At 33.7% G+C, this 16,378-nt stretch overlaps 1 protein-coding gene across 1 annotated transcript in view; it reads left to right on the top strand.

The window, feature by feature from the left end:
- Nucleotides 1–16,378, top strand: part of USP25 (ubiquitin specific peptidase 25) — a 206,661-nt gene that overhangs the window by 171,777 nt on the left and 18,506 nt on the right. The window contains exon 21 of the mRNA XM_044670322.1: nt 8,966–9,144. Within this exon, the coding sequence (XP_044526257.1) occupies nt 8,966–9,144 (179 nt within the window). The remainder of the gene's footprint in view (nt 1–8,965; nt 9,145–16,378) is intronic.

The following is a 16,378-nucleotide window of genomic DNA, read 5'->3' as shown; positions in this document are numbered from 1 at the left end:
TTTTTATTTACTCATTTGTTCAGAAGGGCCTCCAAATTTAACATATTAATATTCAGGGACTACCATGGAAAACATGAAATAAGTGAGAATATAAAAAAAAGTTTTTTTCAAATTAGGATGAAAGAGGTCAAAAACCAATAAACTGCAAAAACTCTCATTCTGTTCATAGCAAATACCCTTATCAAGAAAAGATCAGAAGAATCTGGATATAGTAAAACATCAAATACTTTACTTTGAACCCCCTAAAGGAAATCAATTAGATTTTAAGAGGTAGAAAAAAATAACCTTTTGAAGTAGGAATCATTCCTATATCAGTTGTCTGCATACAATCAGCTACTATTTCATGTCAGAATTAGTACAAAGTTAGATGATTGAATACAATAAGAAAAAACATATGACATGTGATTAATAGGGAAGGAAGGTATGTAGGAATAATTTGAATTTACCTGATAAGGAGTTCAGAGCAAGGGATAATGTAAAGAGATTTACTGCAACAAGGAGAAGGGCCCCCCTTCATCTGAGGCTATAGTGAAGGAATAGATAGTGGGAGATATATTGCTAGTAGAGTGGGTAGAGGGAACTTCTCCTCAGTGAATGGTTTGATTATTTTTTTTTTTTGGTAATGTATGAAGTTAGTTCCTCAGCTGAGTAGCTAGGAAAGTTAAATAATTCCTACCTGATCTACTGTAAAAGTTTTTCATAGTAAAAATTGGGATAAACAGATGAGAAAGGACACAGACACTGGTTACAATAATTTAATTCAGAAGCTTTATGGATATAAATTAGTGGCCATAAGTATAGTAGTAGATCAAAAAAAGAAAAGTGCCTTAGCAAAGATGACTTGCCAGTGAAGTGATATGTTAACCATGGAGATCATACATTAGAATATAAACACCTTTGTAAAATCTTAATGGAAAAGGATGATAGATTATAAACAATGTCTTCTCATAAAAAGAAGCAGTGGACAGAAAATCCAATATAAAGAAACATAGTTGAACGATTCAGCTAAGTGGATGCTATCCTGAGAAGTATAGTTAAGGAATATTTTTTTAAAAGATTCATCATGAAGGATGATGAAACTACCACCTGGGACTCTAGCATCACAGTACCAAAAGAGCTTTAGAGGAGATATAAATGGCATTAATGAGGAAACAAATGGGAAATACAGCTATATTAGATCGATCAAGTGTATATAGAATAATTCCATGCTAAAGACCACATAATTTTAGGGAATTTATGGGTTACTTCTTAAGGTATTCGAAAGGAAGATGTCAAAGACATGGGGACATCTTGGCCCTTATTCAAACTAAAAACTGACAACCAGGAAGATATCAACCTGAAGGAAACTTCATTAATCTCTATATTCCTTTGAGAGTCAATAACTTGTTCTACTATGATAGAAATAAATATTACTTGTTTTTTAAAGCTAGATGTCAAAATATTAAAAGTATTTTTTTATGAAATACACAAAAATGCCTTGTTTGGGTTTTAAAAAGTAAGAAAAGAGTTAAAGTTTTTCAAAATAAATTAGTTTTATACCATCTCTTTGGCATTTTTTCTGCTCTGTAATGTTTAAGTCATTAATTAAAGGATTTTATTTGTGATTAAATAAGTTCTATATAAGTATATCAAAATACTGGTTAGGACAGTACAAAACTTAATATTGGAAGTTAACCAATTGTGTTACATCAAGTCAATTTTTTTTAAAACCTTTACCTCAGTAAAGGTTTTAAAAAAAAATGTGTGTATTAAAAAAATAAGACTGTATATTGGCTCCAAGGCAAAAGAGTGTTAAGGCCTAGGCAATCCGGGTTAAGTGACTTGCCCAGGGTCACACAGCTAGGAAGTGTCTGAGGCCAGATTTGAACCTAGGATCTCTCATCTCTAGGCCTGACTCTCAATCCACTGAGCCACCCAGCTGCCACCTCAAGTCAATTTTACAAAAGATTTTTTTTTAAAGCATGCTCAACTCTCAAAATCTGTTTATCATCTCCAGATAATCTGATAAAGACAGCTTAGTTGATAAGGAAATAAAGGGACACAGGAGTCATTTAGCGCATGCTTCCAGCTCTGTCTCCCAGAGCATAGAGTTTATTTTATATATATATATATTTCAAGACTCATTTCGCACAAAAGAACACCCCCCCTGAAACTTTGCAGATGCGCAGAAATTACAAATTATGTCATATGAAAACACAAAAGGTCTCATTGGCTTCAGAACAGACCAAGGCCAAGGCTGAATTTTGACTGGGTTCTTATCAGAAAGCCAAGTCGGGGAATATTTTTCTCAGGGTTAAATTGCCCCTGCTAAGGTTTTGGCCTTGGCAATATCAAGCAGCTGCATTCCTGGCCAAAGGGGAAAAGTGTTAACCTTTTAACTTCTGGTTAGCTAGGAACTTAAAGCTTTACAATAAGGCCACAATACTTTTCAACAAGAAATCACAAGAATCACAAAAGTGTCAAAAGAGGAGTCTCAGATTTTTATCTATTCCTCTTATTGGCTTCCCACACTCAACAACTAACCTTGGTAACCCTTCTGCAGATAATGGATTTAGTATGGCAAGAGAAAGAAATTCATGATTAACAAGGTCAGACATTGTCATTAGTATTTCTAGCAGGTGATCAAAAATAAAGAGAAATTGGCTTTTAGCATAATGCCTAACCTACAATAAGTGTTTGATAAAAAATATATTGATTTGTTAGTTATATTATTTCTTGGTTACATTATATGTAGTAAGCATGTAATGAATCACCTGTTTGGGACTGTATTAACCTGCAACTCCTATTGGAGAAGAAACCTAACCAAAATATACTAAATTTTCATCATGTTAAATAAGTCAAATAACTGTGATAGAACTGGAAATAGAAACCTAAGTTTGTCTGTCTACCTTTTTCTATATTGTAACATCCATGTTTCTAAGAGGGGTCACCTGGCTTTTATACCAGGTCTCCAACTGCCCTTAACTGCCTCCTCCCATGTGTGTGAGAGAAATAGCACTTCTCTGATGCAGCTTTCCTGGCTACCCCAACACAGCTTCCTGGTCTGGGGTTATAAAAGAGATGTGATATGTTTCCCTGATGGAGATAAGGAATCTGCATACAGAGAAGCTAAGTACCACTTTATTCTTGCTTCCCTTGTAAAAGTACCTGGGAATCTTGTTTTGGGGAGCATATTTTTAAAAAATCCTTTGTAAAATTGATATACTATAAGTCAGTTAATTAACTTCTAATATTTTGTTCTTTACTGTACTAAATAAGTAGCATTGCTATTTTAGGGCAAAGTACAAACCTCTTTCTTTATTAAATGTTCCCTGACATCAGTTTATCCTAACATCAAGCCTAAACTAAAAGGGTACTGAGGTTTAAGCTAAGCCTCCAGCCTCAGGTGGGGACAGAAGTTGGCTTTGTGGCTTCCATCATGGTTAAGCTTGGGCAGTGATGGCAAACCTATGGCACGAGTGCCAAAGATGATATACCAAACACTCTACCCAGCAGCCCAGTGGGAGTGCTTCCTCCCTTCCCTGTCCTGGGGTAAGGGCAGAGCATGGAGTGACACTCAGACACTGGTGGGGGGTCGACATGGCACTCAGTCTATAGGGTGGGGTGGGGGCAGGGCCTGGCACTCCATCTCTTAAAGGTTCACCATAACTGAGCTAGGGAAAGAACTCTGCAAATACCAAAGAAGGGTAGTCTGATAGATAAGCAGGACGCTGCTGACTTTCTGTCACTAGAGCCATCTTGATCTTATGTGAGAGAATCAACTCTATGGAACATGGAGGAGGATGCCCAAGAGAATAAAAAAGGTTTCAAGGCCAGCATTCCCTGGATGTTGTTGACTGTGCTGCAGAAATTGTCTGTCATTGTAGTCAGACTGAAAATAAACTGTTCCAATCTGTTAAGCAGCTAGAGACAGTTCTTGGCAATGAAATCAGGACAGCTAATGGAGCTGGGAGCCATACAACTGAAGAGTTCTCTCTCTCTCTTTCTCTCTCTCTCGCTCTCGCTCTCTCTAAACCCTTACCTTCCATCTTGGAGTCAATACTATTGACTCCAAGGCAGAAGAGTGGTAAGGGCTAGGCAATGCAGGTTAAGTGACTTGCCTAGGGTCACACAGCTAGGAAGTGTCTGAGGCCAGATTTGAACCTAGAACCTCCCATCTCTAGACGTGGCTCTCAATCCACTGAGCCACCCAGCTGCCCCAAAGCGTTCTCTCTTGATCCTGGTCTTAGAGTGAATTTCTAATCCCTTGTCCTTCATGTTTTCTAATATCTGATCTAGGATTCTGCTTGGACTTCATTATGTCAGCAGTGTAGTGATATACACCCTTCAGTCCCCATCCTGATCAGTCTCCTCCATAAGTTACACATACGAAACTGAACTTTAGCCACTTTGCTACAGATAATCCTGATGCAGAAAGATTTTTTTTTACTGTACCAGAAGTGTGCATACTAAGACCCTGATGTTCATGGTGCTGCTCCTGATCATTACCATCTCACATCAGAAAAGAATTCTGCAACTATACTGGAATTTTCATCATTTGTGTTATGGTTTTGATGCTCTTGGTACTTCTGAACTGCAAAATGTGACCAGACTATGAGACTTTGTGATTTAGTGTTTCCAAAGAGACTTGGGATTTCTGGCTTTTGTTCAACCAATTTTTTTTATATTCGTTTCTTTTTCCTTTCCCCTCCCTCCCTCATTACTACTCATGAAAGAGAATTGTCCATTCATTTAAATAGCTGGCAGGCCTTTAGAAGATCATTATTGTATTATAGGACCAGTATTTTCCTGATGCAACTTCCCTGACTTTCCTGATACAGTTTTCCCACCCAATCCCCACATTTGATCCCAGCTTCCCTGACATGTTTCCTAGACTCTGACACATCTTGGCAGTGTGACCTTGAAGATATTACTTAACTACTCAGTGGAGTCACTAACACTAGAAGTTACAGAAAAGGTATCAACCTCCTAAATTTCATCATGCTCCTCATCAGCAATTCCTGTAATTTATTCCATGTGGAATGAATACTCATCCTGTAATTTCATCTGAAACCTGATCTCTGTCCATTATGCCATGTTGGTTCATATATATATATATATATATAAATAGACAGAAATAACATGCTCTTCTTAGCCAGAGATTTAATCCTTCCTCCCAGACAAATTAACTTTTTCAGCTTTGGTAGAGCTGCTTATGAAAAATCATCTAGCCAACCATGTCTTCCTGACCCTAGATCTCACTTTATTTTTCTTATATGTTAGCCTGTAACATCTTGCTGTGCTCTGCCCTCATGTACATACCACACACACCAGGCCTGATTTGCTTGGAAAAATGAAAATCAATATAACTGATGATCTCCAAAATATAAGAATTGACTGTCCCATAGCTTCACTTACTATGCCTCTGACTTCTCAAGCAAAAATTCTCTCACCTGGACACCACTCCCCATTTATGTGTTACCCACTTCTAATGAGATGACATTTGTAAAGTGCTTCACAAATCTTGGTTATGCATAAATGATTAGAAGTTACTTGAAAGTAGGGACTTTTGTACCAAACATATGCCTACTACATAGTAGGCACTTTAATATTTTTCAATTATATATAAGATATGATAACATATAAACATATATGTAACATATAAAATAACTATGTCATTTCATTTGGAAAATCTGACATTTCAGTGCAGTGTTTTCGATAATTATGTAAAATATCTTAGCTAAAATGGAAGGAACAAATGGACCATAATAATGAGAGAATTAACTATATAGCATAAAGACCGATCTCTTTTTTTGGACTGTTCAGTTAACTTTTTGAGATAAGAATTTTGGGTAACTTAAATCATCATGAGCCCTGAGTAGGAAAAATGAGGAGAAATAATTTAAATATATGTAAATTACTGTTTAAAGAAGCTGTAAAAAAAATTGTTAGAAAAAATAACTTAATATATGACTTGAATCATTTGACACACAATAGTTTCTTAGAATATAAAATATGTATTGGGGAAATTGTGTTGTTAGGAATAAGAAACATCATGAAACTAAGCAATTGGTCATTGAACTAAATTTTAAGAGTTGGTGAATCTTATGCACCCTTGAAGTTCATGTGTGATAGTAAATAGGATTATGAGTGCTGCCTTAAGCCTAATCCAGAAGCTTTTAGTATGTTATTTTGAAAACTTTGTATTGCAGAGTTACTCAAAGGCCACCTCAGCTCAGGTATTAGAGGGAGATCAAATAGAGCCTATGAAATGGCAATGGAATTGAGGTAGTTTGTCAGGCCAACATTTAGAAACTGGGAGTAGGAACAAACTGCAGTTACCTGAGCATTAGCATAGAGGTTCAGGCTCCTTTGAAGTTTAGAGTTTTTCTTCCTGAAAAATTATTCTTGAGGTAATGAACAAATTAGTCTGTTATGATCCAAATCTTTCTTCCTAACTATTGTTCTTTCCCCCTCTCTACCCCTCCACCCCTGATTATGAGCCAAAAGCAGTCACTCATACTACTTGGCTTAGTAAGAAGTTAACCAATTAATACTTACTCTAAACCTCTGAAGTCACACCTAGAGTGTGCTATCTGCCTTTCCACTATACCCAAAATACTACTAATGCTAAGTCTTTGTGTCCATTCTGAAGCAGAAACCTCCTTTTGAATATATGTTGTCTTCCTCAATTAGAATATGCATGTTCTTTCTGGTTTTTGTTTTTTAGATTCATATCTCATCACTTAGGACAGTATTTGACACCAGGAATATAGTCACCTTTTACTCAAAAAAATCTGATGTTTTTTTTAAAGTCTCAGCCCCTTCTAAGTATCAGGTATTTGTATTCAGGGTTCTTGCTTTCAAGATTCAGTTCAGAGCCAGAATTTCAGTCACTGTGCCTGACCAGGAACCCAGTAAACATACTGATTTATTTCTATCCTATTATAGTAAAAAACTCCTACCTCTTTCTTGACTAATTCCTATTATTCAGTGTCACCATCTACTATCATGCCTTTCTCCCTCTTCCCTCAGATCTCTCTTCTTTAGACTAAACATCCTTATTTTCTTCAGTTGATTCTCATGTAGCATGAACGTAAGGCCCTTCGCCATTCTTGTTGCTTACTGAGTGGCCGCCTGCTTATCAATGTCTTTCCTAAAATATCAATCCCAGAACTGAATACTTTGTTCCAAATAAAAGCTGGCCTCATTAAACTATATATAGCAGGACTAACACTTCTTTATTCGTAGGCATTATGCCTCTCTTAATGAGATGTAACATTTATTACTTTCTGAACTTTTATGTATTTGAAAATAAAATGCAAGTAAGCCAATGAAATCCATATTTCTAACATTGAATTTTCCCATTTTAGGCTTTGAAATCATAAGCTCATAGATTTAGAATTGGAACAGAGTCCCTAGAGGTCATCTAGTACAGAACCTTCACTCACAGATAAGACTGAGACTCCAAGAGGTTCAATGGTTTGCCCAAGTTTATTCAGGCAGTCAGTGACAGAATATGGATTTGGATCCAGATCCTCTGTCTTCAAGAGAAATGCTACACTGTACTATGTCATTTTTGCTGATTCTATTAGAATGATAGAAATAATGTCAGAGTTGTTTTTATAAATTATTTTTTACCTCTTTATTAGCATTTTGAGCACTTTTTTCAGATAATTATTGGTAATTTTTCTTTAAAAAAAAAAAAACTTTGGCCACTCATCTAATAGATTAGCTCCTTAATTTATAGGTTTATGAGAAATGTGTCTAGATTTTGGCTGTCATGCTTTTCTTTGGGGGAAAGAAGGCAACAGAAATTTATTAAAGACTTAACTATGTTCCAGGCACAGTGCTAAGTACTGTAATATAAACAAAAAGAAAGGCTGCTCTCAAGAAACTTGCATTCTAGTGGGAGAAGATAATACACAAATGTGACCTAAAAAAGAAACATTTGGAGCAAGAGGAGGTACCTTTGTGGGTTTATGGTATTAAAATCTTGAAAATCAGAAGAAAAGCTGAGACAGAAATTAAGACTGGTTACCCTGGATCTCTTTAATATGGAGACCCTGGGAGGAATGGGAGAAGGGGACTGGCACAGTAGAAGCATGTATGTCACAGGGTCAGAAGGCACCCAGGCTCTTGAGGAAAAGTGGAAAGATGATAATTTAAGGCATCATGCTGCTGTGTCAGCCTGTACAACTATACAATTATACAACTCTGAAGCAGTTTTAACCATGCTGAAAAGACCATATTTGTCTACACAGCTAGATATAAAAAATTTTGTATGATCTTTTATTAACTTCAAGGATTTCTGGATTCCTAACTCTGATTGGTCTGATTGGCCAGCATTCATAGTTAAGGTATACAAAGGCAATCCAACTTACTTTTTTAAAAGTATAAAATAGCCTAGGATATTTTAATAGAATTTTTAAAACAATTTTACTTAATATGGTTCAGATTCATTTAATTTTTTTTTCTATAAAAGATGAGTGTCAAATAATCCTGTCTGTGTTATGAGCTATTTAGCCAATACATAGGTTTTATATCATCCCAGTTAAATTTCTTTTTTTTACATGGTTATAACATGCCAAAAATTTTAGAAATAATATTTAAATTTAGATGTTAAATTTAGCTGCTTTAGTTAAAAAAAAAAAAGAATGGTCATTGCTTTTCTTTGTCTTTTAAAATTAGGTGTTGCTGTATAACAATACTATATTCATAATATCATTTACATATAAATATTGAAACCTAGAAAATATGGTTCAAAAATGAACTAAAGTCACTAAAGATAAAGCACTCCTTTAATCACTTAAAAAAACAGTAGATCAAAGATAAATATGGGAATATGATAGATTTTAGATGGGTAGAACCCAGGAATAATTAGTAGAATATGTGTGATTACTCATGATCATCAGAAGTACTGTTTTAATATGTTGAGTCTTTGATTATAATTACTATAATGGACATTTCCTTGATGATTTTTTAGGCTATCAAATTGGAGTATGCAAGGTTACTAAAGTTGGCTCAAGAAGATACTCCACCAGAAACAGACTATCGATTGCACCATGCGGTTGTCTATTTTATCCAGAACCAATCACCAAAGAAAATAATTGAGAGGACATTGTTGGAACAGTTTGGAAATCGCAATTTAAGTTTTGATGAACGGTAATTAAGAATTGAAAATATAATCTCTTTTTTCTAATTTTCTAGAATTATTCATAATTTGGTATCTTTTTAAAGGCACCCACTTCAAAATAATCTTGTCGACTGTATTTTGTGTGACATTTCTAATCATCTTTTAAATTTTTCAATTAAAATAATTCAACCCACTTTTCATTAACCACTATAAGAGGGGGAAGTGATGCAGGGATAAATTCAATTTCAAATAATTCAAAGACCTAATTTATCTAATATCCTCAATATCTTTTGCTTTAATACTTTTAAAACTGGTTGAATGGAAATATGTGGCTATTTGATTAAAATAAATAACATTATAACATATCTCATAACAGAGGTATATTCATTGCTGAGATGATTCAAATAATATTTACACAATTATAGTACAAGAAAATAATTCTTGTAGTTTTATATAAATACTAGTTCAGCTTTACACAATGCAGAGTTGATGTTCAGTTCTCCTTTTTACTTCTTCCTATCCTTTTGTGATTATGCTGACATATTGAATTACAGTTTATTACAAATGGAAATAGGAAGAGGAAAAATGCTGAGAAATAGCTCTTGTATGATCAAGGAGTTGATTGTAGATGGTTTCATTGAAAGTATATATGTATATCTACATCTATATCTATTTTTCTACATATATTTTTTTTTATTTCTGTAGATACACATTTAGGGTATTTTAAAAGCCAGTGTATTTTAAGGTACTAATGCATATATATGTATCTGGCAGCTGCATAGGATAATAAGTAGAGGCTGGACTTGGAGTCAGGAAGATCTGAGTTTGGATTCCACCTCAGATACTTATTTTCTGGGAGGCCTTAATCAGATCACTTATCCTCTTTCCCCATCAGTTTTTTCATCTGCTAAATAGTGTTAAAAATAGGACCTACCTCACAAGGTGGTGTTTGAGGAGCTCTAATATATGTAAACCTTAAATCATTATAAAAATATTAGTTGTTATATTTTATTGTGGTCATCAAATATTTTTATTTATTGAGAGAGAACCCAGATTTATGGAAAAAAATGATGACAAAGAAACTTGGACCATCACTTGACTTTAGTAAAGTATGTGTATAGTATTAAATTTAAGGACTTTTAATTGAGCAAATAAACGGATTGTTTTTAAATTGACCTGCCTTAGTCACCACAGTATTTTTCTTACAAAATTGAGGATCAATAATAATTGTTATATTAACTTACTATTCAATAGAGGCTTGGTTTGTTTTGCTTAGAAGGAATGATCCAGACTATATTATGTTTTAAAATTTTCCTTCTTTTTATTCAAATGCCATGAATATTATTAGTTTCTTTTCTGGGAACAAAACTTGCTGTCACTTTCATTTGAAGGGATAAAATGAAATTTTAGTGTAGTCTTCCAAAAGTTAGGTCTATTTCTCATAGAATCTCAGTTGGAAAGGATGTCATTGTTAGCATTCTGTTCAATCATGTCCAACTCTTCATGATACCATGAACCATATCCTCCACTGACTTGAAGACTGCTCAAGTTCATGTTCATTGTTTCCCTGACACTCTCTGTTCATCACAACCTCTGCTTGTCCTTTTTAGTCTTTCCTATCATCTGAGTCTTTTCCATTAAGTCCTGGCTTCTCAATATGTTACCAAAGAAAATTTATGCCTCAGCTTCAATATTTGGCTTTCCAGTGAATATTCTGAATTAATTTCTTTAAGTGTTGACTATTTTATCTCCTTGCTGACTCTTAAAAGTCTTCTCCAGCACTACAATTTGAATTCATTAAGTTTGTGGTACTCAGTTTGCTTTATAGTCAAACTCTTGCAGCCATATATTGCTCCTGGAAAAACCATAACTTTGGCTATTTGGATCTTTGTCAACAAGGTCATCTCTGCTTTTTTAGTATACTGTTCATATTTTCTGTATATTTCCAACCAAGAAACAAGTGTCTTTTAACTTCAGTTGACCATTCAATTAACTTTAACTTCAATTGACCATTTTTAAGCCCAAGAATATAAAATCTGATACTGTTTACTTTGCTTCTCCTTCTAAATTACCACATAGTTTGCCCATACCACTGATAAGGAATTAATATTCATACAGGCAACCAAGTCCATTTTTTAGACAGGTTCAGTTCATTGTTGTGAAGTTCCTCATATTGAGCTAAAATTCCTATTATTTCCACTAATTAGTCTTCGGTTTACTTTCTGGAATATTAAGATCAATACAGAACTTCTTCAATCTACTGGCCCTTTAAGTATTTGCAGATAATAGCTGACCCCCTCATATAATATGGTTTATCACATCACCAGAATGATAGTTCATGTGAAAAATAATAGAAGTTTTAATACTAAAGTTCATCCCAAGTTTAGTATTAATCAGCTGTGTAACATTTTTGCCATGTCAAGCATTATAAATAAGAAAGCTTCCCTGGACATAATAATATAGTGGAAAGAGCATCACATGTAGAATCAGTATCTAGGTTTCAATCCTGGTTTTACTACTTTAGTAGTATGTGATCTTGGGTAAACCATATAATCTCTTAACCTCTTTTGGTTTCATTTTCCTCTTCCATAAAATAAGAGGGTTATCACTCTTTGTGGTAGAAAAAAATTGGAAAATGAAGGGATGCTCTTTGATTGGGGAATGGCTGAACAAATTGTGATATCTGTTGGTGATGGAATACTATTGTGCTAAATGGAATAATAAAATGGAGGAACTCCATGTGAACTGGAATGACCTCCGGGAATCGATGCAGAGCGAAAAGAGCAGAACCAGGAGAACATTGTGGGTATCGAACATAATGGACTTCTCTACTAGCAGCAACCCAGGACAATTCTCAGAGACTTATGAGAAAGAATGCTACCCGCATCCAGAGAAAGAACTGTGGTAGTAGAAACACAAAGAAAAAACATTTTCTTGAACACATGGTTCAATGGGGATATGACTGGGGATGTAGACTCTAAAATTATCACTCTATTGCAAATATTAACAATATGGAAATAGATATTGATCAATGATACATGTAAAATCCAGTTGAATTGTTCATTGGCTATGAGAGGGGGAAGTGGGAAGGGGAGGTTAGAATACGAATTATGTAACCATGGGAAAAAATTCTAAATTAATTAAATAAATGAATGAACTTAAATGAACTTAAAAAAACAAGGGGGTTAGACCGAGATTTTTTAGATTCAAGATTCCAGCTCTAAATCTGTGAATCTATAATCATAGTTTTTACTTGCTGGTGTTACATTTAAAATGTGCTAAGAACAGAAAAACAATATTCCAGATATGGTCTGTTCAGCACAAAGTTTAGTGGGACTATTTCTATTCATATGCAGATCATAATTGCATTACTTTTTTAGCATCCATGTTACACAGTTGACTAATATTGAACTTGGAATTAAATTGAAACCTCTTCAGTTTTTGTTTTTTTTACATCGGCTTTCATTTTGCCACTTCTCTTCATTTGTACCTTAACTTGCACAATGGATTTTTAAAATCTAAATGAGAAATTTCGCAGTTGTCCCTTTAAAATTCCATTTTGTTAGTTTAGACCTCCTTTCAGGAGAACTTCAATCAATCAATAAACAGTTATTAAGTGATTATGGATGTCTGCCTGAATAAAATAACAGCCCAGCTCCCACATACCTACTTCAAGAAAACCCTAAGAAGTCACTTCATACTGAATGATGACAAAGAATTACAATAAGAAACTGAAGTGACTACTAGCCCTTCAAAACTACATGTGTCATTCAGAATAGAAAATGGGCATGAGAAATAGAAAAAGGGGTCCCACCAGCAAAGCCATTAGAACAAGAGACCAGCCAGATAAACTTATATAGCCAGAAAGGATCTGTATCCTGAGGCAACAAGAGCTCTACCATGAAAACCTTGGGAGCGAGGGGTTAAAAATTGACAGCATCAACTTTATAGAAGTGAACTGGGAGTCTTAGAACTCAGATGGGGCTCTGAGGTGCCTAACACTTTAGAGATAACATAGAGGGCCATGAGATGTGAACAAGATGGCTACACAACCTAGACATAAAGGTGAGATATCATAAGCAAATTAGAAGAACAGGGAACATATTACCTGTTAGGTTTATGGATAGGAGAAGAATTTATGAATGAATAACGGGTAGAAAACCTTGTGATACATAAAATGGATAATTCTGATTATATTAAATTTAAAAGGTTTTGAACAAATAAAGCTAATGTAGAAGGAAAGCAGAAAATTGGAGAAAAAGTTTTATGGGCAGTTTCTCTGGTCTCATATCTAAAATATGTAGAGCATTTTGTCAAATTTATAAGAATATGATCCATTCCCCAATTGGTCAAAAGATATGAATGGTTTTTTTGGATAAAGAAATCAATGCTATATAAAAATATTCTAAATTATTATTGATTAGAGAAATTCAAATAAAAACAATTAAGATATCATTTCACACCTAACAAATAGGCTAAAATTATAAAATGGCAGATGTTGGAGAGAATATAGAAAAATGGGGACACTAATACACTGTTAGTAGAACTGTGAACTGATCTAACCATTTTGGAGAGTAATTTGAAATTAGGTCCAAAGAAAGATAAAACTGTGTATACCCTTTGACCCAGCTATACCACTATTAGGTTTTTTACTAAAATGATCAGGGAAAAAGGAAAAGAACCTCTATGTTTTAAAATATTTATAGCAGCTCTCTTTGTCATAGCAAAAGAATTAGAAATTAAAGGGAAGCCCATCAGTTGGGGAATGACTAAACAAATTAAGCATTATTTTGATGGAATATTACTTTTTTTAAAACATGGGAAGATTACATGAAATTAGTTTTTTTAACCCTTTCTTTCTTAGTAACAACTCTTAAGATAAAAGGGCAAGAGCTAAGCAAATGGAGTTAAGTGACTAGCCCAGGATCACACATTTTCCTTACTATCCACACTCTGGGTATTTTTATTTATACTGGCATCTAAGTAACCATACATATTATTCTTGACCTTTTTTCTGATACTTAAGCTCTCTGAAGTCATATATATCTCCTCCTTCTCTGTTATATTTCCTTTCCCTCGTATGTCATAACATCTGTTACACTTGGCTAAAAAGTATATTTAGGAATTTTCATGACTTTTTTTAGCTTAACTTCTGCTTGATCAGAGCAACAGGTATTCAATTAAACATTAGAGGGGAAATAAGTTGGGAACCAAAAAAGTAGAAATGATAAAAAGATTAAAAGCTGGTTCTTAATAAATACTTTACCAGAATCGTTTGAAACAAATAGTCCTATTGACTCAAAATTCTTAAACCAAATCCTATCAGACTATAACAAGTTCATTCTGAATAATTGGAATTTATGCAAAGAATGCAAGAATAATCAACATTAGGAAAACAATCAACATAATTATATTAGAAACCAAAACATCCCAAACTATGATCATCTCAATAAATGCGAAAAAAAAAATCTTTGGCAAAGTAGAATACCCTTTTATACTAAAAACTCTACAAAGTATAATAACAAACAGAGGGACCTTTTTTATATCATAAAAAGCATCTATTTAAGATTTTTTTTAAACTGGGTAATGAAGTACACAAAAGACTTTTCCACTAAAAATGGGAATGAAGCAAAGATTCCTACTCTCTCTAATTCTTTATGTAGTTCTGGAGCTTACTGTGCTAATAAGAGAAGAAAATTAAAGGAATAAAAACACATTCAGAGGTGATAATACTACCTTTTTTTGCAGATGATCTGATGGTTTACTTAGAAAATCAGAGAATCAGTAAAGATACTAGTTGAGACAATGGCTTAAGCAGTATTTCAGGTTATCAAATTAATCCTAAAAATTCAACAACCTTTCTTCATAACAACACATATTATACTGTATAATAATATTAAAATGTAAGTAACAATGGAGAGGGACATCCTATCCAGACAACATGCACAAAAATGCAAAATACATAAAATATCTGGAAAAGGCACACAAAAGCCATGTATAGATTTATTTACAAAGTGTTCCATTTAGAACTAAAGAACAGCTTATTTAATTTGCCTCATATAGCTAGAGGAATATTGAGTCCTATGGGCATGACGATGTCAATATAAAAAAAATAACATGACTAAAATTAATTTATACATTTTAAATATTTTAAGTACAATCAAATTGCTAATAAGGTTACTTTATAAAATTTGAAAATAATTAAAATAATTTGGAAAGATGAAAGATCTAGATATGATAAAAAATTTTTTCAAAAGAATATCAAGGAAAGTGGTAAAGTAAGGATGAATAAGAAAAATCACTTCCAGACCTCAGACTGACTATATTATAAAGCAGCAGTCATCAGAACCATCTGAGATTAATTAAAGAATAGACAGATCAGTAAAATAAATTTGTCAAAAGAGACTAAGAAACAGTAGAACTTGATAACCGAATATTTGATAAATTAGAAAACAAATAATTGGGGGGGGGGTAATGGGGGGACTCCTCATTTGGTAAAAACTACTAAGAAAACTAGAAAGCAATCTAGCAGAAATAGGCCAGGATCAACAATCTTACACTATATTCTACAATACAGTCTAACTCTATATGCAAATTTGATAGGATAAGAAAGATTAAGTGATGAAATGTGAAAAAGTATTTTATATCAAATTTCTCTGGTAAGGGATTGATACCTAAAACATAAAATATTTGTATGTGTATGTATATAACATTAATAGTCATTCCCTAATAAATGGCCGAAAATATATAAATTAACAGTTCTCAAAAGAAAAATGCAAAATATTTACACCCACATGTGAAAGAGTACTCCAGATCAACAGGAAGAAAAGAAATGCAAATAAAAATAATAGATTTGTCTTATACTGTATGAGAATCAATGTTGAGTTGGTGGAAGGTAGGAATGCTAATTCATTGTAAAGCATGATGTGATACAATCATTTTCTAGTACTATCATTTGGAAGACAATTTGGAATTATGCAAAGAAAGTTCCGTAAATGTCCATATCCTTTGAATCAGAGTTTCCATTACTGAACTTTTACCCCAAAGAAGCCACCAGTAAAGGAAAAAGTCCTTATGTACTCCAAAATATCTGTATCAGCACTTTTTGTAATAACAAAGAATTGGAAACAAAGTAGGCACTCATCAATTGGGAAATGCCTAAACTGTGGTACATGGCTATAATGAAATTATTGTTGCTTGTACTTCATTTTCAAGAGGACCAATGGCATCATATAGTGATAATCCTGACTTATGCAGGAATTG

The sequence above is a fragment of the Gracilinanus agilis genome, chromosome 3, assembly GCF_016433145.1.
Source record: "Gracilinanus agilis isolate LMUSP501 chromosome 3, AgileGrace, whole genome shotgun sequence".
NCBI lineage: Eukaryota > Metazoa > Chordata > Mammalia > Didelphimorphia > Didelphidae > Gracilinanus > Gracilinanus agilis.
Note: the sequence above shows the minus strand (reverse complement) of the source record. Positions and strands in the feature narration are given on the sequence as shown.